This window comes from Tachysurus fulvidraco, chromosome 26 (assembly GCF_022655615.1).
Source record: "Tachysurus fulvidraco isolate hzauxx_2018 chromosome 26, HZAU_PFXX_2.0, whole genome shotgun sequence".
Lineage (NCBI taxonomy): Eukaryota > Metazoa > Chordata > Actinopteri > Siluriformes > Bagridae > Tachysurus > Tachysurus fulvidraco.
The window spans coordinates 3,649,519-3,676,779 of NC_062543.1; the positions used below are offsets into that span (position 1 = coordinate 3,649,519).

At 40.5% G+C, this 27,261-nt stretch overlaps 1 protein-coding gene across 6 annotated transcripts; it reads right to left on the reverse strand.

The window, feature by feature from the left end:
* Positions 1-537: 537 nt before the first annotated feature.
* Positions 538-27,130, reverse strand: pisd (phosphatidylserine decarboxylase). Of its 6 annotated transcripts, none has more exons than XM_027144176.2 (8): positions 26,996-27,130; positions 25,041-25,111; positions 23,577-23,731; positions 6,798-7,034; positions 6,096-6,234; positions 5,845-5,994; positions 4,712-4,872; positions 538-3,567 (listed from the first exon to the last, which is right to left on the reverse strand). In XM_027144176.2, exons 1-8 carry the CDS (start codon positions 27,055-27,057, stop codon positions 3,337-3,339), a joined length of 1,206 nt encoding a protein of 401 aa, XP_026999977.1. In that variant the 5' UTR covers positions 27,058-27,130; the 3' UTR covers positions 538-3,336. The 6 variants fall into 6 exon arrangements, with proteins under 6 accessions (XP_026999977.1, XP_026999985.2, XP_026999965.1 ...); XM_027144184.2 differs by lacking the exon at positions 26,996-27,130 and adding an exon at positions 8,518-8,683; XM_027144164.2 differs by lacking the exons at positions 23,577-23,731; positions 25,041-25,111; positions 26,996-27,130 and adding exons at positions 8,518-8,683; positions 12,662-13,110; positions 18,599-18,853.
* Between the last annotated feature and the right edge of the window lie 131 nt (positions 27,131-27,261).

Sequence of the window (27,261 nt, forward strand, 5' to 3'; positions counted from 1 at the left end):
TAGGCTGTCATTTTGTTCTCACTCACTCACTCATTTTCTACCGCTTACCTGAACTTCTCGGGTCACCGGGCATCGAGGCAGGATACACCCTGGACGGAGTGCCAACCCATTGCAAGGCACACACACTCTCATTCACTCACACAATTTTCCAGAGATGCCAATCAACCTACCATGCATGTCTTTGGACCGGGGGAGGAAACCGGAGTACCCGGAGGAAACCCCCGAGGCACGGAGAGAACAAGCAAACTCCACACACACAAGGCGGAGGCGGGAATCGAACCCCCAACCCTTGAGGGGTGAGGCGAACGTGCTGACCATTAAGCCCCCCCCACCATTTTGTTCTGCTTTAGATAATTAACTAGAGCTTCTCCATTTTTTTATGACTGATGTATATCCAAAGCGAAATAGATCTTTTTTTCTTTAAGGCACATTATTCTATAATAAATCGCCGAACATCCAAGTTCACACGTTAGCAGAATAAACGTAAAAATCCCGATTACATTTCAGACTGAACTAATAAACACTAATTAATATATAGAATTTTTAGGAAAGGTTTTATTTATTTATTTTTACATTTTAAAAACAATTGCAACATTTAACATTTGCAATTTTTTTAAATAAAAAAACAAACAAACAAACAAACAAAAAAAAATGTCCAAATCATAAAAACAGACTGCAGAATTCTCTTTTACAAATTTGCCAAAATTCTTTTTTTTTTTTTTTTTTTTTTACCAAGGACGTTTTACAGTTTCGTCTACGCCGTAGTTAAATCTACGCAGTGTTGGAGTTCAAGTATTTTACAGACAAATTGGCATGCAGTACAGTAGTGCAATACTGTGTAAATCTGCCACTCTAACACTGGAATAAACAAGTATTAAACAGATATTAAACATATTAAACATGTAATAAACCCATCACCTTGGCAGAAGAGATGAAACATCTGGGACCAGTAATTTTTTTTCTTATGAATTTGAAATTCATTATTAGTGGATATTATTATTATATGATATTATATGATATATTATATTAAAGGGGGAACTGAATTAAAGGCGCTTCAGGTCTAGCGCCGTGTTCACACCAGCAGCGACACGAGAAATGAAGTCGGTTATTTTCGACGCGTGCTGCTGATTTCCAGCACAAAAGCCTGTGACATTTAAAAGCGAGATTTTCTCAATACTACACTGTACAAGCACCGTAAGGATTCAGATCTAGACGACTGGCTCGAACGATTCCTCAGAAGCAGCGTAACCAAGCGTTGTGGAAATCATACTGGTGATTACTGGTTAGAACTGGTGATTTCTGATGTGACAGGATAAAGTCCAGCAAACGGCAAATGAAGCAATTCGTCTGCACCAAATCTTAGTGTCGGAAAGTTTTTTCTTTTCCTCACATGGCGGTTTTTTATCTTCTTCGGCGGCTCTTGAGACGGCTGGTGGAACTTTCTGCTGCTACAAGCTTAAGTGTTCCATTAACCCAAATGTTAAGTGCGTTAGACAGCAGAGATTTACAACAAGATATCATACACAAAAGGGTATTTAGTTTTAAAATGACTAGTTTTCAATTCAATTCAATTTTATTAAATGGACATCGTTTCAAAGCATCTATACAGAACATAAGACGCACGGAGAATTACGGCTATGTCTATTACATGTTTATCTGATTTGTTTATTGTTACAATAACAATTACAATAATAACGACCGACACTTTTAAATTGAAGTATAGTTACGCTTTATGTAGTGGAACATCTGGGGAAACAATCGCAGCTACAGACTGATTTAGAACAGGAAAGGAGAAAGTTTTGTAGACATTTATATCAGATAGTTTTTACGGATACGGATTCGTACAGGAAACCATGGCAACGGAGTCAGAAATCGCTGCCGGTGTGAACGGAGTAAAAAAATGAGCTAAACATGTGGCAGTGAGGATCGTGGAATTCTCCATCGTTAACAAGAGACTCGAGCTTTCATTTAAGAAAAGTTAAATAAGTTCCGTTTGAAACGAAGAGCTTTTCAAACCTCTCCTTCTAGGATCCTACGTGTCGCCCGTACGAGCTCACGAACGTTTTGTCTACTTGATTTTTTCAGTGAAGGAGATAAAGCAGGAATTCATGTGCAAACTAAATCGATCCTATTTTTGAGCGAAGCAGGTTAGCGACCTAAAACATCTCTCGGACAAGCGGACACCTTTTCACGGCGGATTTCTGTGAGGAACGAGTATAGAGAAATATTTTCCGAGGAGAATTACACCAGCAAAAAAGTTCCAAGAATTACAATTTGTGACCTATTAACAAACGACACGGTATACGTTTTAAATCGATGTATAGTTACGCTTTACTGTATGTAGTGGAAAATTGGGAAATCGTAGTTTGAATCGCAGCTACAGACAGATTTAGAAAAAAAAACAAACTTATCGAGTTCGCGGGAAAGGAGAAAGTACAAAACTGCTGCTGCGTTTGAAATCTCGTCACTCGTGACAGATAATAAGGTATTATCCGACTAAAATCGTTTGTTATAACATCTAAAAAAAAATCTACTCAGTGTTAGATTTGTTGTCAGGTTGATGATGTGATCTGGAAAAAAAACAAAAAAAAAACAACAACTGCATTTCTATTTTTTTCTCTGATCTTTTCATCCACTTGCTCTCTGTTCCACAAGGTGTACGTTTGTCTGAGAGGTTCGTGCCGTTTCATTTCCAGAGCTCAGCACGGCACGTTTACTTAACTGTCCTTTTATCGATGTCTAAACTAAAAAGCTAATAGCAGGTTATTGCAGGTTATTTTAGTTTTATACATGGAATAAGAGCTTTACCGTGGAGCACAAAAAAAAAAGAAAAAAAAAATTAAAAGAAAAAAAAAAGAAAAGAAAAAAAGAAAAAATCCAAAAGAGCCAAAGTGCACATAGTCCAGATGTGTATATAAATCTCTATCTGTGCTACAAACCCCTGAAAAATCCATCCACCCCAAAACAAAATGATAAAAGGCAATATGGCACAAAAAAATAAAAATAATAATAAGAATTAAAAAAAAAAATTCACAAATTACAACAGAAAGAAAAACATCTGAAGCATAAAAAATTCCTACTAAACCAACAATTTGATGGTCTAAGCTTAGCATGTTAAGAGAGAACTTTTAATAATAATAAAAAAAAAATTCATTATAAACACCTTTGAAGTAAACGTGACTCTATCTAATCACAATAACGCAACGGTGGTGCCGTGACTCCGTCCACGTCATCGAGTACGAGTTGTTCCTTCTTGTGCGCTGTGTGTTAGTTTGAGGAACACTCCGGAAAGTCTGCACATTTTGGATCAGAGTGTCCCTGCACCGTGCACCGCTCTCATGTCTGCATCGTCCCCAGAGGTTCTCCGAAACGGATCTTTTGGCCTGCTGTGAGGTTAAAAGTGAAGTCTTGTGGAGCTTCAAAAAGCAGAACGATGGTGGAGCCCAGGTTGAACTCGCCCAGGTGCTCACCTTTGCGCAGACTCACGCCCTCCTGGTTGTTGTTGGACACGTAGCTAAAGTCGTTGTAGGAGCCTTTACTGTAACGAGGGTTGTTGGTACGCAGCTCCTACCGAGGGAAGAGATGGATTTGGTTAATGCTACACACAGAACCTGTGATTTTTTTAACATTAAATATGCATATTGTACATGTTTACTTATCAACTTATCTATTTCCATATGTAAGTATTTTCTTACGTAACTTCCATACATAACTTTTTACTTAATGTAATCGGTCACAGACTTACTAAATTATTTTTATTCCAAAAACTGCACACTCATTTGGAGAATGTTATGATTATTTATTTATTTGTTTTAATTAATTTCCTTATTTTATCTACATTACTTTTATTATTGTTGTTATTATTATTTGGTATTACCATTTTTTTAAATAGTACATTCTAATTAACCAAATATATGATTAATTAATGCTATATATAACCTCAGATCACCATTTTATCTTTTTATTTCTTTATTTTCATTTGGGGAATGGCAACAGTTGCATAATAATGCATTCTTTTTGTTTATTTATTCGCTAAAAGAAGGTAAGATTCTTTTTTTTATATAGTAAGAACACAGACTGGTGTGAAAAAGTGAGAAAAATCATTCAGCCTATCAGAGGCAGTCATGTCAGGTGAGGACACACCCCCTGACACGCCCCTAGAATCAAGGTGAATGAGGTCAATTACATTTACAGCATTTAACAGACGCCCTTATCCAGAGCGACTTACATTTTTATACAACTGAGCAATTGAGGGTTAAGGGCCTTGCTCAGGGGCCCAGCAGTGGCAGCTTGGTGGACGTAGGAATCGAGCACACAACCTTCCGATTGATAGCCCAACACCTTAACCACTAGGCTACCACATCCCTTTATTATTCACTCCGTTATCCTTTCTGTCTCTGACTGAATTTGGAGGAGAAACTAAAACACACAGTCCAATAAATCACAGTACAAATGACCAGTAGTTATGGATGTCTATCTGCCTTTAAGGGCGTTTCTGTCAAGAGACCTTGTGTTATAATATAACGATCAACCTTAACAAATTTCATTGTCGATCTACTGACAGATTAGATTTCACCCTTCACATCACTGAGGATGAGTAAATGTTGTAAAACACCAGTCTGTTAATAACAGCATGTCGGCAGTACAGTTTACACAGAGAGCTACACAGAGCACGGAAACAACGAGACAGAGAAGAGAAGTGAATTCTAACCTTGTCAAAGTAGATCCGGATGGATCCGACGTTGGTGGCTCCGACAGCCGTTAGTGAAAAGAAGCCGTGTCTCCATTCTCCGCTTAACACCACGCGCTCGTTATGACAGAAGAGCTCTTTAATCCAGCGCGCTATGCCTGGGTTCACCGACATCAGAGAGCCTGTAAAGTACAACCACACATTTATTTTCTTCTCAAAGTAGTGAGATTGAGTGATTCATACTTCTGAGGAGATGCATGAAAGTAAAGTTCGGAGAAGTAGAGCAAGCAGAGGAGTGAAAACATAAGACTTGTTACAGATGAACTACTTAAGTGATCTTTAAAATGATCCATGAACAGAAATTAATTCTGGAAGTGAGAAAGAAAAGTGAATGAACGTGTACTTTTTTTTATTAAATAAAATGAATTCACAATATATTAACTAATGTATCTACGGTTATCGAACGGCAAAATGTTTATCTTTATTAAAACAGGGCATTGATGCTTCACTTAGCACAAAGCATCACTTTGCACTCTGCTAATCTGCATGCATGTGCAGCAAATGGAAGAGGGATTCTAGATTCTGGGATTCTAGAGTTTCCCATTAATAGCATTTGGAATAATTAGAAATACAAGTTTTCCAAGATAAAGTAGATGATCAGCATTCCAGATATTGCAAATAGCCAATAATCCACCTAGGAAGGGTGAGAGGTGAGAGGAGAACCAGGAGGAGAACCGAGAGGAGAACCGGGAGGAGAACCTAATTTGACCAAAAGTATGCTCTTTTCCAGCCTTCTTTGCCAGAACTAAGTTTATTTAAAACAATGAAGATTCGCAAACACACACAATGATAAGTACACTCACTCTGATACAACAGCACCACCTACAGGTAGTCTGATCAACTAGCAGCACTGTAACTCTAAACTCCACCATACACTAGAACAGTGACTGTACAACAGGAGAGCATATTTCAGGGTTTGGATGTACCATTCAGCTCTTAACCCAAAGGCCACATGATTATGTTTCTACCCCTGTGACCCATAAACCATTATAAAGTACTGTATAGAATTTATAAATCAAATTCTATGGTGTCCGTTTTGAATTGTGTTAAAAGCTCAGCCATCACGGTATTATAGAGGAAGGTTTGAGCCTCACCAGGAAAATGGCGTCTGTTCACGACTCTCCAATCGGCGGGGGAGTGGAAGCAATGATAATCTCCTGGTGCCAGATAGACCACGCAGTGGTACAGCTCATTCCCCTCCTTCGTCACCAGCAGGTTTTGGAAATTGCTGTCGTCGTCCTCATCTAAACACAGCACACCCCCAAAAAAAAACCAGATATCAGAACCGACATAAACAGCTCAAACAATAAACGTCAAATCGCGAACATAAAAAAAAGTGACGCACCTCTGTTGATAGCTAAGCTCTCAGTCCATGTGCATGGACCAAGAAAGGTCTCCAGAGAGTAGGTGACCCCCTTCACCTGCTCCACCTCGCAGTTCTTCACACGGCCAAAGTGAAGGATTTTCCCATCAGCTGGACTGATCTGAGGATGCAGAGCATAACTAATGAGTAATGACTAATATCATTATGATGAAACTATATAGAAGAAGAGTTAAAGTTTGTATCTTGGACCTGTCAAACTCAACACTTTTAATCAGAGACACATAATGACCTTAATAGTGTTTGATTAACTGACACGTTAATAGACATCATCATGTTTAGTACAATTAAAGGCTTCGACACGCTCAACGCAGAGATGTCCTCAGTTTTGCATCGTTACAAGACTATGTTACGGGCGTTTTTTGAACGAATGACAGAATATGAGAAAGAAAAGCACTTTTTACAGTTTTTCTTGAAATCTCGAGAGAAACCCAAGTGATATTTGAGAAGAAAACAAACAAACAAACAAACAAACAAACAACAAAACCTTAATCAACTGATTTTCTCCAGCTGCAACGTACATATGGTGAGTCACCTCTGATTTGTTCACAATTACAATTGCGTTGTTTGTACAAGCCAGCACATGCTTTAAGACTCGCTTTCAAACTGAAGTTCTAACAGTGACCTTCACACTGTTTATACAAACACGCTCACACGTCAACTTACCACACAGTGCGAGTCGCACACAGGTCGGGCCTGTGGTTTGAGCTTGCGTCTGAAGAACTCGCCCAGGTTCCTGTAATGCTGCAGGTCCTCCACAGCCGCCTCCTTCATGTTCACACCAAATGTCCATATGTACAAACTATAAATGGGTTTCCGTAACCAGATGGGAAGGTCGACCTGGTTAAGACGACCCCAGGCCCTGGAGAGCAGCCGTGTTGGTATGGTCTTGTATATGGTTACCTAAGTCAGGAGGCAGACGGTTAAGCATCTCAAAGTTTACTTGAATAGGTTTAACTCAAGTGATGACTAATCAAATGCATGAGACTGTAATAAGAATCTGTACTGCACCAACACTGGTGCTACTGCATTTAAAATAATAAAACAAGGAAGTTTCAAAGGAACTGTGGGTTTACATTATAAAGTATTTATAATCTAGATGACTTTTTGGTAGGGTTTAATGCAACATGAGCAAATTTTTATTTTGGAATTCGAAAGCTAACCGCCATAAAGATGTTAGTTAGTGTTCATGCTTAAAATTTGTCTAAAGTACTACATTGGTGTGCAATACGGGACATAGCCACTGACGAAGTAAAGGACGGTAGAAGGTCAAAGTGTTTAAGTGGATTACGATAGTCAGCTTCAGCTCTAGTGGACAGAAAGGACATTGGAATTTTACTGCGTACTTCTGGAGGTGAAAATTATTGATGCGGTTTTATGGACTTTCTTTGCTTCGTTTTTATCCAGCATGCATGCGGAAAAGAAAATCCTAGTCAAGTAGTTTGTCTGTATCTTTTACCGACTGTAAATCTATCTATTGTTATTAAGGTAAAAGTACAAAGACAGACAACAACAGAGAGACAGAAAGATAAAAAATACAGACAAACAGATGGAGCGAAAGACGAAAAGATAAGATTAGACGGTGACGACGATATATAAAAATGCAGACGGACAGACGGACAGAGACAGACAGAATGTGGAGAGAGAGCAAGAGAGCGTGAATGATAAATGGTGACAGACAGACAGCATGGGCAGAGAGCGAGAGAGAGAGAGAGAGAGGGTGACTGACACTCAAACAGAATTTGTTAAAAAAACAGAGACAGACAGACAGACAGGCAAATAAATAAAACAGAAAAACAGAACACAGCTTTAATTCAGAAAAAAAATGAACAAGATCACAGATCACAGCGGCAAATGTAAGCAGCTGCATTTCATCAAACACACTGGTACTACACTGACAATGCGTGCCTAAAAAAATTTCACGCTACGTTAAAACAACAGCTTCATGTTCAAATTAAATATCAGTAAATAAATAATCATAGATCTGGAAAAACGTATCTGAGGCTGGGCCTGACTGGGAATTCTTTCAGAGAGTGAACAATACTGTGAAAGCTGCCATGGAACACTGGTGAGAAGTTGGACAAAGCTTTCCTCAGTTCAGGGAACCTCAGCAGGACAGAGAGCCTTTTCACTCCGGCCTGCAGGGAGTGAATACGCAAGCAGCCATCTGCACTACAAGCTCTCGCCCTCAATGCACCCTTAGAACTGTTTAAAAGATTTCTATTAGTGATGGCTATAATGTTGAACATTAAAGCCGTAAAAAAAAAAGAATTTTATGGAGGTCTCTGGATACTGATTTCATACACAGCTCATCACACACACACACACAAACACACACACACAGGTATGGGTTATTTTAGCCTTAAAGCCCTTCCGCTAGACTTACTCTGCTTGTCGGCCGCCAGCCCACCTTGGCGAAGGGCTTGAGTACAGCGAATGGAAGTATGTAGTGGAGGAAGGAGAGTGGCCATGAGCGGAGTCGGGCAGTGGGCCGGGACATACAGCTCAGCTGTCCGAGGCGCCGCCGCAATGCCAACTGCGGGAACTGCAACCTGTGCGACATGCATGACGAAGCCAGTAAGGCTCATAGCCCAAACAGTACAGTACTACATTACTACACTAAGACCTCAGCAAGTATGATGAACTTAAGAAGAGTTATTCATGCAGCAGCTATTTAATCAGGCTAAACAGAATATTCAAAAATATACATCTACATCAATATCTATATGGGTAAATATATAGATATATAAACAGTATTACATGCTGCATATTATTCATAAAATCAACTAGAATTATTAAGTACCAAATATTAAGTAATTTATTGCAAAAATGAGAAAACAATAAAGGGCCTACATGATAACCTTGAGGGACACCATGTTGCACATTTCATATAGTAAAGCGAATCGAAAAAAGTAACTTAAAAGTAGTCTTTTAAGCAAAGCCTAAACTTCTCGTGGCATTAAAAAAATCATCATGTCCGTATTCTAGAGGTATCGAATTACCAAAAATAACAACTAAGCTATCCACAAACCGAGGCAAAGAGTAGGTCTCTGACCACTTCCGGTAAGCTTTTGTTAAAAACAAACAAACAAAAAAAAGCTGTACTCCTGCTTGGAAAAATACAAACCATGATGTGTAACAACCATCTCCAAAATCACATAAAGATGTGAACGGCACGAGAAACTTTTGTTTGTTATTCTTTTTTTAAATGGTTAATCAAGCACAAGCATTTAGTCTAGATATACACCGCTTGCTCTAACTCGGAAAGGAAGAATTCCCCACAAACACATTGCTTCACTTTCGATTGCACTGCAGTCTCCAAGCAGCTATGAAATGTTTAGTATAGACCACAATGTTTAAAGGGCAGCTATGGAATATTCTATGAAACAGACGTTGCTCTTGTCTAAATATTTGCATTTCATATTTAAAAAAAAGAAAATCTTCAACACAGTGAATATAAAAGTGTTGTCACGATGTCAATCCAAAAAACAAACAAACGCTAGATCCTTGAAAATGGACCAGTCCTATTCACCTTTGGAAACAGTGTGACCTTGTAAACCGTTAGCACAACTGTATGTTACCTCAGCTGTACGTTACCTCAGCTGTACGTTACCTCAGCTGTACGTTACCTCAGCTGTACGTTACCTCAGCTGTACGTTACCTCAGCTGTACGTTACCTCAGCTGTACGTTACCGCAGCTGTACGTTACCTCAGCTTTAGTAGCTGACTGTCTGGTATGTTGAAGCATGTAAGCACCAGAAAGCTGATGTGCGGGTGTATCTTGGACAGGGATAAGGTATGAAAAGTGATTTGTTTGCGAGCCCATAGAGATTGAGGGCATGTAAGTGGACAAAAACAAGATTACCTTCAGTATGTCAGTGAGCTGGGGATTTTTGGAACTGAAAGTGATGAGTGAGCAGAACCGGGGTCGTCTGGGACTACACTGAGGAAGCTAACTATAGGTGCTAATACACTGTCTATTCTAATCAGGATGAGACCATGAGTAATCTCTGAATAGATAGGCAGAGATAGAGAGATAGAGAGAGAGAGAAAGAAATCCTCAGCATTGAACTGACTTGGGCTTCTGACAATTTTTGTTTGTCCAAAAAAAAATTACATGAAAAAAAAAAGAAAGGATAGACATAGGGTTTTGTATCGAAAATAAGCTCTACTAAATTACGCACAAAAGTAAATAAATAAATAAAAATATTTCTGTTTGACCAGAATGTACGAGAAGGAAGAGTCTATTAACTCTGACAGTGCATTTTGCTTAGCTGTGCTCAGAACACAACTGAATGCCAATACTATATTTAAACAGAGCATAATACAATTAAAGAAAAGTATATGCTAAAACAACACTGGACCTAAAGCAGACCCTTGTGGGACGTCATATCCTGCATATATAGACTTTGAAGCTAAGAAGTTGTGGATCAGAAATTTTCATTAACATTGGAGCATAAAGGATGGGAAGAGATTTACTGCATTTGTTCGATTTTAAAGACGAAAACAGGAAAACAGCATCACAGTGCTAAATTTTTTTATCCTTTTTCCTGTTTTTATACTGAAAAGTCTCGAATGCACGACATTTTTCTCAAGCAGAAGCACAACCGATTCACTCAGTCATGCTGAACAATTGGTATGTTGCAAAACAGAAAAAACAAGACATATATCTAAAAATGATAATTTCTTAAAATATCAATAAAATATATCCACTCAACCCTCTCTATAACAGACATTTTTTCACCTCCCGATGAACCGTTGCGAGATCCTTCACTAAGCTTCTGTGTTTGTAAACAATTTGAGGTTCTCTCCAAACATTCCAGGTTCACATGCTATTTTATCAGCTTTGTAGGATGGAGTGTATGGAGTCCTTTTAGATATCGTTCAGCTCTACATTGCAGTTATGAAAAGAGACGCAAGAAATTTAAACCGGAATTTACAGACCACAAGATCCTGCTACAATTTACGTATCTGAAACGTCAATATGTGACTGGACAGAATTCCTTTGGGAATTTTTAATAATAGTTATTAAACATAAAAATAAAAACCCCACCCACTTTGAACAATCATCACTCATGACACTACAAAAAGACAATTCCTAAATATCCACAGTATTCATAAGTATCATTTGACTCTATACTGACATGAGCAACTGGCCTTCCTCACCTTGACCTTTAACCAAGTCTCTTGATATGGTTGTTCTCACATATACAACATTTCATCAAGTACTACTTCAGAGCTGACACTAAAGCTTGAATGAGCTCGATTGATTTTCCACGCGGCGTTACCCGACGCCGGTTGATTCTTCCTGAGTATATCGATTCGTATCGTGGAGTTGTTGCCATCCGTGTAACATGATCTCAATAGAGGTACAAAGCGACACGGATTCTTCCAAATTATTTACCACAACAGCAGTAAACATGATTAACAGATAATCTCGAAAGATACATTTTTTTTTTTTTTTGTTAAACACCACAAATATCAATCTTGCATTAAAAAAAAATAAAGATTTTTTTAGCTTGTGTAATAGGTGACATTATTGTATCAGTGATTGTATGTATATGTTTATTTCTGCAAAGAGTGTACTGTTGCTTTAAAACTGCACTGCAGAGGTTATCAGTGGCCATTTTTAAACTGTACTCGATCTTGTTTTTCCCAATATTACATAACCTCACGGACTACTAGAGGTAAATAAATGCAGTCCTGGCATCCTCACATCCCCTCGGATGTTAATTAATGACGGGCTCTTCATGAGTACATTTCTAAAGGTTTAGTTCGATACGGCAGGTTTAAGGCTTTTGTGCACTACCCCCATCCAGCCTGTCTGGCACAGCTGAGTACACTGTTATGAAGAGCACTGCAGCTTACTTGCTATTCACGCCACAGAATAAAATGCGAAGACAGTCGTAAGGCCCAGGTTAGGGCTCTGAATTCGACGGCAATCGGAACAAAGAAAAACAAAGATACATGGTGTCTCTCGAGAGATTGTCGCTCTCTGACTGTGTGTCTGCATGACTGAGCAGCTCGTTATGAGGAACGGGTCATGGCTAAGGCATGGATGAAGGCTGATAAAGTATGTTAGCTCACATGCATTGTTCACACAGGCTTCCTGGCAAGAACTTAATAGTATTAGTGCCCAATTAGGCCAAATGCAGGAAGGAGAGAGGGAGGACTGTATTAGAGTCAAAAACAAACACACACACACACACACACACACACACACACACACACACACACACACACACACACACACACACACACACACACACTTTCTCTCTCTCTCACTTTACTGTGTGTCATTGTTTTATCCCATTAAATCCCACCTGCTTTGGTCTTTTTTGTTTCTCTTTGTTGTCAATCATCCATTATTCCAAATTCATCCATTACACCTCTAAATACAAAAACCTTCATCCATCAACACCAAAGCCGTATTTCAGTCACATGCATGCGCGCGCACACACAAACACGCAGGCAGGCAGGCCCGTGCTCTAGTCCATCATCACACTCTCTCCATCCGACTCCTGTGGTACCTGAAACGGCTCTGATGGCTGATCTGAACGACCCCCGGAGCACCAGGGCCTTTGGCATCAGCGTTTCTATTGCCGCCCGCAGACCCCCCTGATGCTCCTGCTAAGGAGGAGGAGCTGAGTGGTCGGAGGCGCCGGGCATCAACCCTGACTCTGTGGAGATTGTAGCAAGAGGACGGCCTGTGCAAAGCCCTGCAACATCTCACCATTTCCCTACTGCGCTCCGCCGCTGCTGCTGCTGCTGCTTCAGGCTCGGCTGACACATGATCACGGTAGACAGATGTACACCGCACGATGCTTCGTCAGTCCTTCTGCTCGCTTTGCTTCTGCCGGTGCTTTTCTTGAGCTCAAAGCCCAGCCCTCTGAGCCGGTCACCGGGCGAGCTGTGTGGCTGTGATTGGCCGGCTGAGCGCTAGGGCCGCCTCCTGTGGTGTTAAGCTCCCGAACTGATGCTGCTGGGAGAATGGTGGTTTAGAAAATGGGGGTGGGGTGAGTGCTGTTTTTTTTTTGGTTTTGTTTTTTTCTACTCTAGAACGACAATACGGTCAACCATGTGCTCTTACTGGCCCCTGAACTCCCTCACCCCTGTTCTGATCAAGTGCACTGATGCTTAAAACCTCAAGCTAAAAATCGGAAGTCATTGTTTTTAGCTGTTGCATAATTACACACAAATCTCTAATTCACACACAATCATCTCTGCATAATCACATTAAAATGCTCATATATAGTGCTGCAGGATCTGTACGGCTGAGTGCAAAGATTTGTACACCCCAATGATGTTTAAACAATCTAGAGGAAAATATGCCTCCATGTCACATTTCATTGTACACAACAACCAAAAAAAATGAAGAAAAGACGATAAAGAAGAAAGTCAATGTGGGTCGTTGTGTTCATTCATTGTCGCTTCATAAATAAATAAATAAATGGTGTACAGAGACATTCTTAAACATAAAATAATAATTGTATTAACATCATATTTAAAAAAAAAAAAAGAAAGAAAGAAAGAAAAAAAATCTAAACTTTAAAAATAAATATTCCTCCTTTTCCAATATTTCAGATTTATTTTGAGGTCAAATTTAACGAATTATTCTTTGATGACCTGGACATGTAACAGCTATTACTGCTCTATTAAATACTGCTGTTACCATATGATGTACTGCTAATTCAGATCTGTGTGTGTGTGTGTGTGTGTGTGTGTGTGTGTGTGTGTCAGACACAGTCAGACACACACACACACACAGAGTCCGACACACACACAGAGTCCGACACACACACACAGAGTCCGACACAGTCAGACACACACAGACACCCACACAGTCAGACACACACAGACACACACACAGACACACCCACACACAGTCAGACACACACACAGTCAGACACACACCCAGTCAGACACCCAGTCAGACACCCAGTCAGACACACCCAGTCAGACACACCCAGGTCAGACACACCCAGGTCAGACACACCCAGGTCAGACACACACACACCCAGACACACAGTCAGACACACACACACCCAGACACACAGTCAGACACACAGTCAGACACACAGTCAGACACACAGTCAGACACACAGTCAGACACACAGTCAGACACACAGTCAGACACACAGTCAGACACACACACCCAGACACACACCCAGACACACACCCAGACACACACCCAGACACACAGTCAGACACACAGTCAGACACACAGTCAGACACACAGTCAGACACACAGTCAGACACACAGTCAGACACACAGTCAGACACACAGTCAGACACACAGTCAGACACACCCAGACACACCCACACCCAGTCAGACACACCCAGACACACCCACACCCAGTCAGACACACCCACACCCACACCCAGTCAGACACACCCACACCCAGTCAGACACACCCACACCCACACCCAGTCAGACACACCCACACCCAGTCAGACACACCCACACCCAGTCAGACACACCCACACCCAGTCAGACACACCCACACCCAGTCAGACACACCCACACCCACACCCAGTCAGACACACCCACACCCAGTCAGACACACCCACACCCAGTCAGACACACCCACACCCAGTCAGACACACCCACACCCAGTCAGACACACCCACACCCAGTCAGACACACCCACACACACACCCAGTCAGACACACACACACCCAGTCAGACACACCCACACACACACCCAGTCAGACACACCCACACACACACCCAGTCAGACACACCCACACACACACACCCAGTCAGACACACCCACACACACACCCAGTCAGACACACCCACACACACACACACAGTCAGACACACCCAGTCAGACACACCCAGTCAGACACACCCAGTCAGACACACCCAGTCAGACACACCCAGTCAGACACGCACACACACACACCCAGTCAGACACGCACACACACACACCCAGTCAGACACGCACACACACACACACCCAGTCAGACACGCACACACACACACCCAGTCAGACACGCACACACACACACCCAGTCAGACACGCACACACACACACCCAGTCAGACACGCACACACACACACCCAGTCAGACCCGCACACACACACACCCAGTCAGACCCGCACACACACACACCCAGTCAGACCCGCACACACACACACCCAGTCAGACCCGCACACACACACACCCAGTCAGACCCGCACACACACACACCCAGTCAGACACGCACACACACACACCCAGTCAGACCCGCACACACACACACCCAGTCAGACCCGCACACACACACACACCCAGTCAGACACGCACACACACACACCCAGTCAGACCCGCACACACACACACCCAGTCAGACACGCACACACACACCCAGTCAGACACACACACACACACACACACAGTCAGACACACACACACACACACACACACACACACAGTCAGACACACACACACACACACACACACACACACACACAGTCAGACACACACACACACACACACACACACACACACACACAGTCAGACACACACACACACACACACACACAGTCAGACACACACACACACACAGTCAGACACACACACACACACACACACAGTCAGACACACACACACACACACACAGTCAGACACACACACACACACACACACACACAGTCAGACACACACACAGTCAGACACACACACACACACACACACACAGAGTCAGACACACACACACACACACACACACACACAGTCAGACACACACACACACACAGAGTCAGACACACACACACAGTCAGACACACACACAGTCAGACACACACACACACACACACAGTCAGACACACACACACACACACAGTCAGACACACACACACACACACAGTCAGACACACACACACACACACAGTCAGACACACACACACACACACAGTCAGACACACACACACACACACAGTCAGACACACACACACACACACAGTCAGACACACACACACACACAGTCAGACACACACACACACAGTCAGACACACACACACACACACACAGTCAGACACACACACACAGTCAGACACACACACACACAGTCAGACACACACACACACAGTCAGACACACACACACAGTCAGACACACACACACAGTCAGACACACACACACAGTCAGACAGACACACACACAGTCAGACACACACACACAGTCAGACACACACACACACAGTCAGACACACACACACACAGTCAGACACACACACAGTCAGACACACACACAGTCAGACACACACACAGTCAGACACACACACAGTCAGACACACACACAGTCAGACACACACACAGTCAGACACACACACAGTCAGACACACACACAGTCAGACACGCACACAGTCAGACACGCACACACACACACAGTCAGACAGTCAGACAGTCAGACACGCACACACACACACAGTCAGACATGCACACACACACACACAGTCAGACACGCACACGCAGTCAGACACGCACACGCACACACAGTCAGACACGCACACGCACACACAGTCAGACACGCACACACACAGTCAGACACGCACACGCAGTCAGACACGCACACGCAGTCAGACACGCACACGCAGTCAGACACACGCACACGCAGTCAGACACGCACACGCAGTCAGACACGCACACGCAGTCAGACACGCACACGCAGTCAGACACGCACACGCAGTCAGACACGCACACACACAGTCAGACACGCACACACAGTCAGACACGCACACACACAGTCAGACACGCACACACAGTCAGACACGCACACACAGTCAGACACGCACACACAGTCAGACACGCACACACACAGTCAGACACGCGCACACACAGTCAGACACGCGCACACACAGTCAGACACGCGCACACACAGTCAGACACGCGCACACACAGTCAGACACGCGCACACACAGTCAGACACGCGCACACACAGTCAGACACGCGCACACACAGTCAGACACGCGCACACACAGTCAGACACGCGCACACACAGTCAGACACGCGCACACACAGTCAGACACGCGCACACACAGTCAGACACGCGCACACACAGTCAGACACGCGCACACACAGTCAGACACGCGCACACACAGTCAGACACGCGCACACACAGTCAGACACGCGCACACACAGTCAGACACGCGCACACACAGTCAGACACGCGCACACACAGTCAGACACGCGCACACACAGTCAGACACGCGCACACACAGTCAGACACGCGCACACACAGTCAGACACGCGCACACACAGTCAGACACGCGCACACACAGTCAGACACGCGCACACACAGTCAGACACGCGCACACACAGTCAGACACGCGCACACACAGTCAGACACGCGCACACACAGTCAGACACGCGCACACACAGTCAGACACGCACACACAGTCAGACACGCACACACAGTCAGACACGCACACACAGTCAGACACGCACACACACAGTCAGACACACACACACACAGTCAGACACACACACAGTCAGACACACACACACACAGTCAGACACGCACACACAGTCAGACACGCACACACTGTCAGACACGCACACACTGTCAGACACGCACACACTGTCAGACACGCACACACAGTCAGACACGCACACAGTCAGACACGCACACAGTCAGACACGCACACAGTCAGACACGCACACAGTCAGACACGCACACAGTCAGACACACACAGTCAGACACACACACAGTCAGACACACACACAGTCAGACACACACACACAGTCAGACACAGTCAGACACACAGTCAGACACACAGTCAGACACAGTCAGACACACAGTCAGACACACAGTCAGACACACAGTCAGACACACAGTCAGACACACAGTCAGACACACAGTCAGACACACAGTCAGACACACAGTCAGACACACAGTCAGACACACAGTCAGACACACAGTCAGACACACAGTCAGACACACAGTCAGACACAGTCAGACACAGTCAGACACAGTCAGACACAGTCAGACACAGTCAGACACAGTCAGACACACACACACAACCATCAGTTACTAGCCTGCTGAGCTGACTAGAGACTAGGAACATTCTACATAAATATTTTCAAATGTTCGAAGATAATGAGCCAGATTTAAACCAAACCCGTAAAAGATAAGAAATCGAGACACCATCATACGATAGAAAACGTGGGTTGTCACTTCCTTCTTGTCCAAAAACACATGTAACAACAGCTTCAGCCTTTTAACTAACCGTATACCTCACATCTCATTCAAATACACAATATATAATCATTTATATCTTTTCAGTCAAGAGCACACGATGACCTCGAACTACAGTTTGATTCATTTCCATCTTAAACAATTCTCTCCTAAACAGATATTAACATCACCTACATATACTGTATGGCATCACAAGACAAATATTGACAAATATAAATAAGATTAAAAAGTGTGTTTTTGTTATAGATCTGCTTCTAAAAACGAAAGTCTAAAACGTACTTACTTTCAAGTACGGGAAGTCTGTCCCTCTCTTCCTGTCTGCTCAAGAGAAGAGGAAACTAAACACGAGTCAATGTGAGTCATCTGAACTCTGAACAGCTGCAAAAGCCCCTTTAAATAGCTCTAACATTACATCATCACCCCGCATCATCACCCTGGCCAATGAGTGAAGGGTCTCACTTCCTGTTTAGCCTCGGTTATGAAGAGATCAGAGTGGTTTTAGGATCCACATTTATTTATTGTGCTCAATCGCAGGAGGGATGTTTGAGAGAACACGTTTGCACCCCCGGTGGGGAAAAAAGGTAAACACAACCAAATCATTTTATTCAGTGGTGAAGAACTTGTGGACCTCTGAACAAGATCTTTTTAGCTAGACAATACTTTATGTGATGAAACATAAAAATCCTCAAATATCGTATTATATTTCTATTAAGAAAGAAAAAAAATTGCTCATAATATTTCCGTCGTCAACTTTTTATTTTTTCGTACCCCGTCGATTGTCTCGCGATAACCAGGACGAACGAGTCTCGTTTTGTTTGAAGTCATTGTCACTAAGATCGTAGGAATTTTATTACACTGTAGATTAACTGTCGTAACTTGAGGCGTTTGTGTTTGGCTACAAGCAACAGTAAAATAATAAACAAACAAACAAAAACAAATAAATAAATATTCTGAAATGACACTAAAACAAATAAAACTAAATGAATATTTAATTCCAAGTTTTAAAAAAAAGAATTCTTCACAAACAGTTCCTTCCCGTGTCATGTTGTTCTAGTTCCACACCTCAAACAGCAGCACTTCACTGCTTCTATATGCTCTTATCTTATCAGCAAACTGTCCACGGTGACAAAACAAAGTGACAGTTGACATGGAGGGACCGTGTCTATGTCATGTAATTAATGCAAAATAAAAGAGAGAAGGCATGACTCACGAGTCTGATAAGAGATAACACACCGAACGGCTTTCCGCAAACAAAACCGGCCAATCAGCACGGCGCCGTGTCACTCCACTCTCGGCTCATTTCTGCATCACCGACGTTTAAAACCAGAGATCGGTTTATCCCTTTCGTTCAACCTTTTAATCCTTAATTTTAATATTAATTTCATGTTTAATACATAATCTGTGTATTTCTTTTTGTATGATTGTGTATATAGTTTATTCCGTTACTGCAAAACAAGTTGTTTAGACGATTAAAGTTTAAACAGACCATCGTTTATTTCTTTAAATATACGTAGATGTGATTCAGCTCCAAACTACTCGAATGCTTTATAGGAAGTTATCCTTATCTTATTACTCGACTATTTTTGTTAAACGATCCTAAACTGACTTCCAGATCCAAAAATGGCAGACAGCGACAGTTAAAGCACGTCTCACGTTTTCCCATTTAAAATTTCTACATATAAGATTTAATTGAGTTTAAAATTAAATATCAGTGTAATAACACTTCAGCTAAAAATGTTTCATTATTTGTAATAAAACTGCAGCTAAAACATTGTCTTTTTTCTATGATAAATCATTTAAAATCTGAGCTAAATTGCATAATTATTATTATGCAGTACTTGTTAAAAAAAAAAAAAAAACTTTTAAAAAAGAAAAACCTTTAAATATTTAAATTTAATGAATAACTTTTCACACTGAACGTTTTATTTTTCTTGGTTTTTTTTTACCCTTTTACTGAATCTCATTAAATTTTACTTCAGGTACTTTTGAAATAAAAAAAAAATCAAACTGAATTTCAATTTGCATACAATTGTGTACCACAAGGCTGTGTGCTGAGCCCTTACCATTGTACTGTATATATCCACCTGATTTCTGTTTATAGTAACAGCAATATATTACATTATATAATTTAAATTTTTATACATTTATTTACATAATTTTATTACATTATAGCCATATATTTTGTTTATAGCTCATACCATTCAGTAAATTTCAGTTTATACTAAAAACCATATATCTTGTTACATCTTTCTGTAAATTTCAGTTATAATTATAGCCATCTGTATATTGTGTTCATAGTACACACATCTAATCTAATCTAATTTGTAAATTAAAACCAGTTAAAAATCCAGAAATATTTATATGAATTTATCCGCCAAAAGATTATTATATGTTAAAGCTGGGAAAGATGAACTTCACCGTAAGTGGGCCAAAGGTGAACATGTTGAACTTCCAGCCACAAGAACACTATAATCAATGAGGTAGATTTTGGCAGGAAAATATATCAAAATAACTGATGTTATTCCGGTCAAGTAACTCATTTTCATACCAATACTTTAACCTGATATCCTGATTTGACGTCACAGAGAAACGTATCACAAAGCGGCTTTTGAGAAGCGACGTTCGAGGCCGACGTCGAGGGGTTAAAAAAATGGCTGTTTTAACAAATATTGTAGAGATTACCGGACAGACTGAATGCATGTTGATTAGAGGTAACCATTTAAAAGTCAGTGAAATCAGAAGCTGTAGAATCAGGATCACGAGGCCACGACGACCTTCCCGCAAGGTCGATAAGCCGCAAATAACTGTTTATTTACAGCGTGCCCTAGACAACAGTATAACAGGCCAAACAGACAGGGACAAGTGGTTATGTCAGAAGTGGTTTTAAAGAACAAACCTGTTCTTTACTAAGGCTTTAGTATCACTCACTCACTCACACACACACACACACACACACATACACACACACACAATACAATATCGATTCAGTTAATCTCAAATTTTTGTATCATATTAATCTTCGCTATACAAATAAATCCGAATTTAACCGGATTATTCATCCACCTTTTCAGAAACTCAGGTGTTACATCAGGTGTCTCTGCTTTTTGAAAACCATCATCGGTCCCAAAAACACGTAACAGATTAGATAAAGTCTATTTCTGTATCGACTGTTTAAAAACACAACCATTTCTGCTCATTAAATGTTTTGATTGCTTGCGAATTTTAAACGTAAATAGCTAACTCGAGTTCTTGAATTCTCGCATCTGATTGGTCGGAAAGAGTTACATTTCTTAACTGTAGTTTCGGCTCAAAACTGTAGTTTTGTGGCGTATTACGTTATTTTTCTGTAGTAGCAAATGGCACATCACCCTGATAACGTAGTCTGAGGTAAAGTTTCAATTTTCCATCAGTGGAAAGACTTCAGTATAGAGGACTTTCTCTCTAACAACATTATTTACTGCAAGAAAAGCTAACAAAACTAAACAAGCTTGCTTTGAATACATTCAATGAAGACTTCGAACCTTCATTGAGAAGAGATCAACCATGTGAGGATCCTGATGCATCTAGAGATGTACCAGCTCCAGTTGTACTCATGCGTCATAAAGTATTCAGACATTCTAAGAGGAGATACCGACTCCATGTGGTTTTTGAGGACAACAACCTCTTCATCAATACACAATCGTTGCAATGTATATTTATAATCACACCCTCCGGTGTCACTCAAATGAGGATGAGGTTCCATTTTGAGTCTGGTTCCTCTCAAGGTTCCTTGCTCTTTCATCCTAGGAAGTTTTTCCTCACCACAGTCACCTCAGGTCTGATAATTTGGGATAAATTCAAACATGTTTAAATCTAAGTCTAATATTAATCTTGAACTTTTGTATAATATTAATCTTTGTATAATAAACTGTTTGTATTAAATTTTATTTGTACAGCACAACTTTACTTTTACATTTTACTTTTAACAGGGAACATTGTCTCAAAGCAGCTTTACAGAACATAAACATTAAAAAAAGTTAATAAAAAGATTAATATAATAAGAAAATTCTGGATTAATATTAGATATATTTAAATGCGTTTGTATATATCCCCAATGAGAAAGTCTGAGGGGATTTAGGTGACTGTGGGGAGGAAAAACTCCCTTAGATGGTAAAGGAAGGAACCTTAAGAGGAACCAGACTCAAAGGGGAACCTCGTCCTCATGTGGGTGACACTGGAGGGTGTGATTATAAATATACAGTCTGATAAAATGTTGTATTGATGATCGTTGTCCTTAAAAGACATACATAGATGTAGTTGGCATCTCCTCATACATAGTATGTCTGAATATTTCATGAAGCAGTGTCCAACTGGAGCTGGTAAATCTCTAGATGTCTCAGGATCATCACATGGTTGGCATTATCTCAGTGAAGGTCTCACTGGAAGCTGAATTTTGTACTCACTGTAGCCTGTTTATTAAAGATGCAGGACAACCACATAGTAATGCATTACAATAGTCCAGTCTAGAGGTCATGAATGCATGAACTAGCTTCTCAGCATCAGATAAAATAGGATGTTTCTCATGTTCTGTGAAGTTGCTTTGAGACAATATCCATCGTTAAAAGCGCTACTGTAAAAGCGCTTGTATTGGATTTAACGTAACTTTAAATAAATAGTATTCGTACACGTTATTCTTTAATATAGTTAAACACTGACAACTCGGTGGCGTATTATGATTGGAAAATAATCCCACCACACCATTGTTAAGTTCCTAGAACAGCATACTGTTTTAATTCTTACGTAAAGTTTGTTTGTTTTATGGCTTCACCTTATATTTAGTATTTTATTTTCTGCCTTATCGCTCACTCCGTTTTGCTTCGTTGGTTCTCTGCCACCAATATACGACAGGCATGAAGTATTATAAGATATTATAAAAATATTCTGATTCATAAGCTGACCTCACATGCCGGTGGAATCCCAGGCCAAGACAACTTCACACATCACAGACAAATATTATAATATTCACTAAATAACCATAAAAATCCATGACAAACATTCTCACACATTCACACACGGAATCTGAGCATCGTATCCAGAGACACTGTTGGAAATTTAATGTTTAACGATCAAGCAATACTCTACAGCACTGCACATGCTGTCAGTGGAGAAATCAGACAGCTGCCATTTCTAATTCATATAAGGATCTCCATCAGGGCACTGAGACTGACTCGTTCCACACAACGTGCCCAAAACCACAGCTGAAAACTACACAAAAGTCTCACCTGTATCTCACTTGCAACGCGTGGAGGAACCGTAATGCCGAGCTTCTCCAGCTCCCGGTCTTTATAGCGTTCATACCGATTGTAGCCAAAGTAGCCACCTCCGGTGGCTATTAAGAGAGGAATTGCTCTCACACGTGCTTGAAGACCTGGGGAGCCTGAATAAAACATAGATTATGTGTCAGTTCAGAGGTATAACATGATCATTATTTGTTACATGGTATGAGATAATTCCAAAAAGTAGAATGCGATTATACGATGCTGATCGTCAAATAGCAATTCTTCAAAATATGTCAGGGGTAATAGGGATTTGTTTTCATTTTATTTCAATGTTTCCTCAATACTATATCTGCAATTTTTCTTGGTAGTTTCACTTCCATCCCATGCCATCTTCTGATTGGAAAAATTCAAAAAATCGTGATTTTAATCAATCAATTAAAAAAAAAAATTCTGACCAGAGATTTGTCATAATGTAAATCTGATTGCGAAGAAACTAATTCAGCCCTCCTGTGATTTTTGCCTGTTTTTGCATGTTTTTTCTTTCTCTCAATAACATTAACTACAAACTTTGTTAACAATGCAAGAAAAATCTGTAATAGAAAAAAAAAAAAACCATTAGACCTCACTGATGTGTTTTTAGTGATGGGTAATTTATAAATAATAAAAATTGACAAAAGTTTTTATTTTGAAGGAAAGCTCCATTTAGTTCTGGTACTGTTTATTAATAACTATAAATGTGTGTCTATAAAATATGCGTCTATTTTATGGTATAACCTGAAATGTTCTACATAAACGTATGTTTTTTTTCGGTAAATTAGCTAGCTGGCTATGCTGTGGTAAACGTTCAAATATTTGCTAGCTAACAAACAGCTAGCAATCATCTCCAGCTATCTGGCTAGGCTATATGATTGTAGCATGAATTCATCTCATTCAAGCAAACTCTTCCTTGTCTTAGCAGGAATCTTGGGCAGGGATTAGTAGTGTTTGGGGTAGCAAAAATATAATTTTCAGAAGAAATAAATAAATAAAAAAAACTGTGGAAAATTTTAAAACATCTCTCCATCTCAGCCAAACTGTATGTTTGCTATAGCTAGCAAAGTGTGTAGGCTAATTACAACCTTTCCATCCTGTTTGACCTGCTTGTGTTTGTACAAATATATTTTACACTCCAAAAGCTAGATGTCTCGTCATGGACATCTGTTGAAAAACCAAAAGACATTTTACCTCACAAAGGATTTGTATATATATTGTAAATATAGCTAAAACAATAGTAGCATGTACATGAACCTGTGCCACTCATGTGTATTGAAGAAATGGAGGGGGGGGAAAAGGGAAAATCCAAATTATATTTTGTCTGTCTTAAAGACAACAGCTGTCATTTCCCATTCGTACAGCATTCATAAGAGTAGAAAGAGCAGCATGTGTGCAGTCCAGTCATTGTGCCATGATAAAAACATTAATGCTCACCTTTTGAATGTCCACACAGGTGTACCTGTTGACTCCATCTGATTCTCTGAGCACTTAGGAGGAGCACAGAACTGCACATAGGACACAATAAAACCAGTTTAACAGGCTTCGTGTAATATATAAACAATCAAACAATATTAATCTTCAAGTACTCAAACCGGTAAAGGATCGTTTTTTATGTAGCAATTAGCAGAAACGTTAGTCACGACAGATCTTTCAATTCTTATTAGTCAGAAAGTAATTACTGTCACAGCAGCTGTTTATATTATATTAACATGCCCTTTATATTACGTCACACCTCTATAGGGACTTCTAGTATCACAGACACTCCATATAAATAAGCCTATACAAGTTTTTTACTTTTGACATTTGTCCGTCTTATTAAATTCAACCGTTTGTATTGTATTGTATTGTATTGTATTGTATTGTGTCTTTATTGTCCACCAAGGTGGAAATTTTTCTTTGGCTCACCATCACTTAAAAATAAAAAAAATAAAAAAAATGAACTGGTATCACAGTATCTTAGATTACACTTGTTTTTATCAATCGCTTGAGAAATACAGAAATGTAATAGCATTTGGGATAAAAGACCTCTTAAACACGTTTTTATGTGCTAAGGGAACCCTATGTCACCTGCCAGATTTCATAGACTCAAACTGAGCAAAGTGAGGGTGAAAAACATCTGCTAGAATGTTCTATCTGTTGTAATGTGGACTAACTTATTTCGTGGATACTCGACAATGCTAAACGTAATCAGAAACGGCTTAAAGAAGTACGACGTGTTCTGTAAATAGTAAAACGTGTTACTGGGTGGTAACAGTAACTCTGCATCATCACACAAGTTATTCCTTTTATAACATTGAGGTAAAAATTGGCAAAAAATACTTAAATACAAACTTAATAATATTTAGAAAAATATTTATTGAGATAAAATTTTGCAATAGTGGTTTGATATTCGGCTACGCTATTCTATTCAATTCAAATTTATTTGTATAGCGCTTTATACAATGGACATTGTCTCAAAGCAGCTTTACAGAACATAAACACAGAACGACAGGTTAATATAAAGAATAATATAAAAGATTAATAGAATACAAAAATTCATTATTATTATTAGATATATATTTAGTTCACAATGTGTTTGTATTTATCCTCAATGAGCAAGTCTGAGGTGATTCGGGTGACTGTGGGGAGGAAAAACTCACTCAGATGGTAAAGGAAGAAACCTTGAGAGGAACCAGACTCATTGGGGGAACCTCATCCTCATATGGGTGACACCGGAGGGTGTGATTATAAATATACAGTCTGATAAATGTTGTATTGATGCAAAAGATCACATGGAGTTCACATCTCCTCTTTAGTATCGCAGAGACCGACTGGAGCTGGTAGATCTCTAGATGTCTCAGGATAAGGTATATGGCCAAAAGTCTGTGTCCAGCTGAACCTCACACTCATTGCTTTTTGGACGTTAGACATTTCCATTCTTTTGCTGTTATAATAAGCTCCAATCTTCTAGCAAGGAACCTTGCTGTGAGGTTTTGTGTTCAATCAGCTCCAGTAAAATGTTGGATGAGGAGATCTAGGGGTCTCCAGAATAGCCCTGATCTAAATGTCCCATGGATTGTCTCGTCACCTCACATGGTGGAGCCCTGATCTAAATGTCCCATGGATTGTTTCATCACCTCACATGGTGGAGCCCTGATCTAAATGTCCCATGGATTGTTTCATCACCTCACATGGTGGAGCCCTGATCTAAATGTCCCATGGATTGTTTCATCACCTCACACGGTGGAGCCCTGATCTAAATGTCTCATCTATTTCCTCATATCACTTTATACCCTTTTAAATCATGTTATGACTTTCAGTCTACTACATTCCCGAAATAATAGATTAATAAACTAAAACGATACCAATAGTATAAACCATACAATTTGTCCCTGACATTAATTACTCACCCAGTTTTTCTTGCTTTGATCGGCACACTGGAGAAACGCACCTTGCACAAGGACGCTGCCATTTTTTTCTCGCATACACGAGAACCTCCAAAACGTCTGCACTGATTCCCCGATCTATATCTAATAATTTCCGCAAAGTCTTACTCCGCTATGAGTTGTAAATCGCTTAACGTGCATCGGCGCACATAATAAACGACAGTAACATCGAGTCACAACAGAACTAGCGTCACCTGCTGTACGGGAGTATAGCCATTTCCTTACGTAAC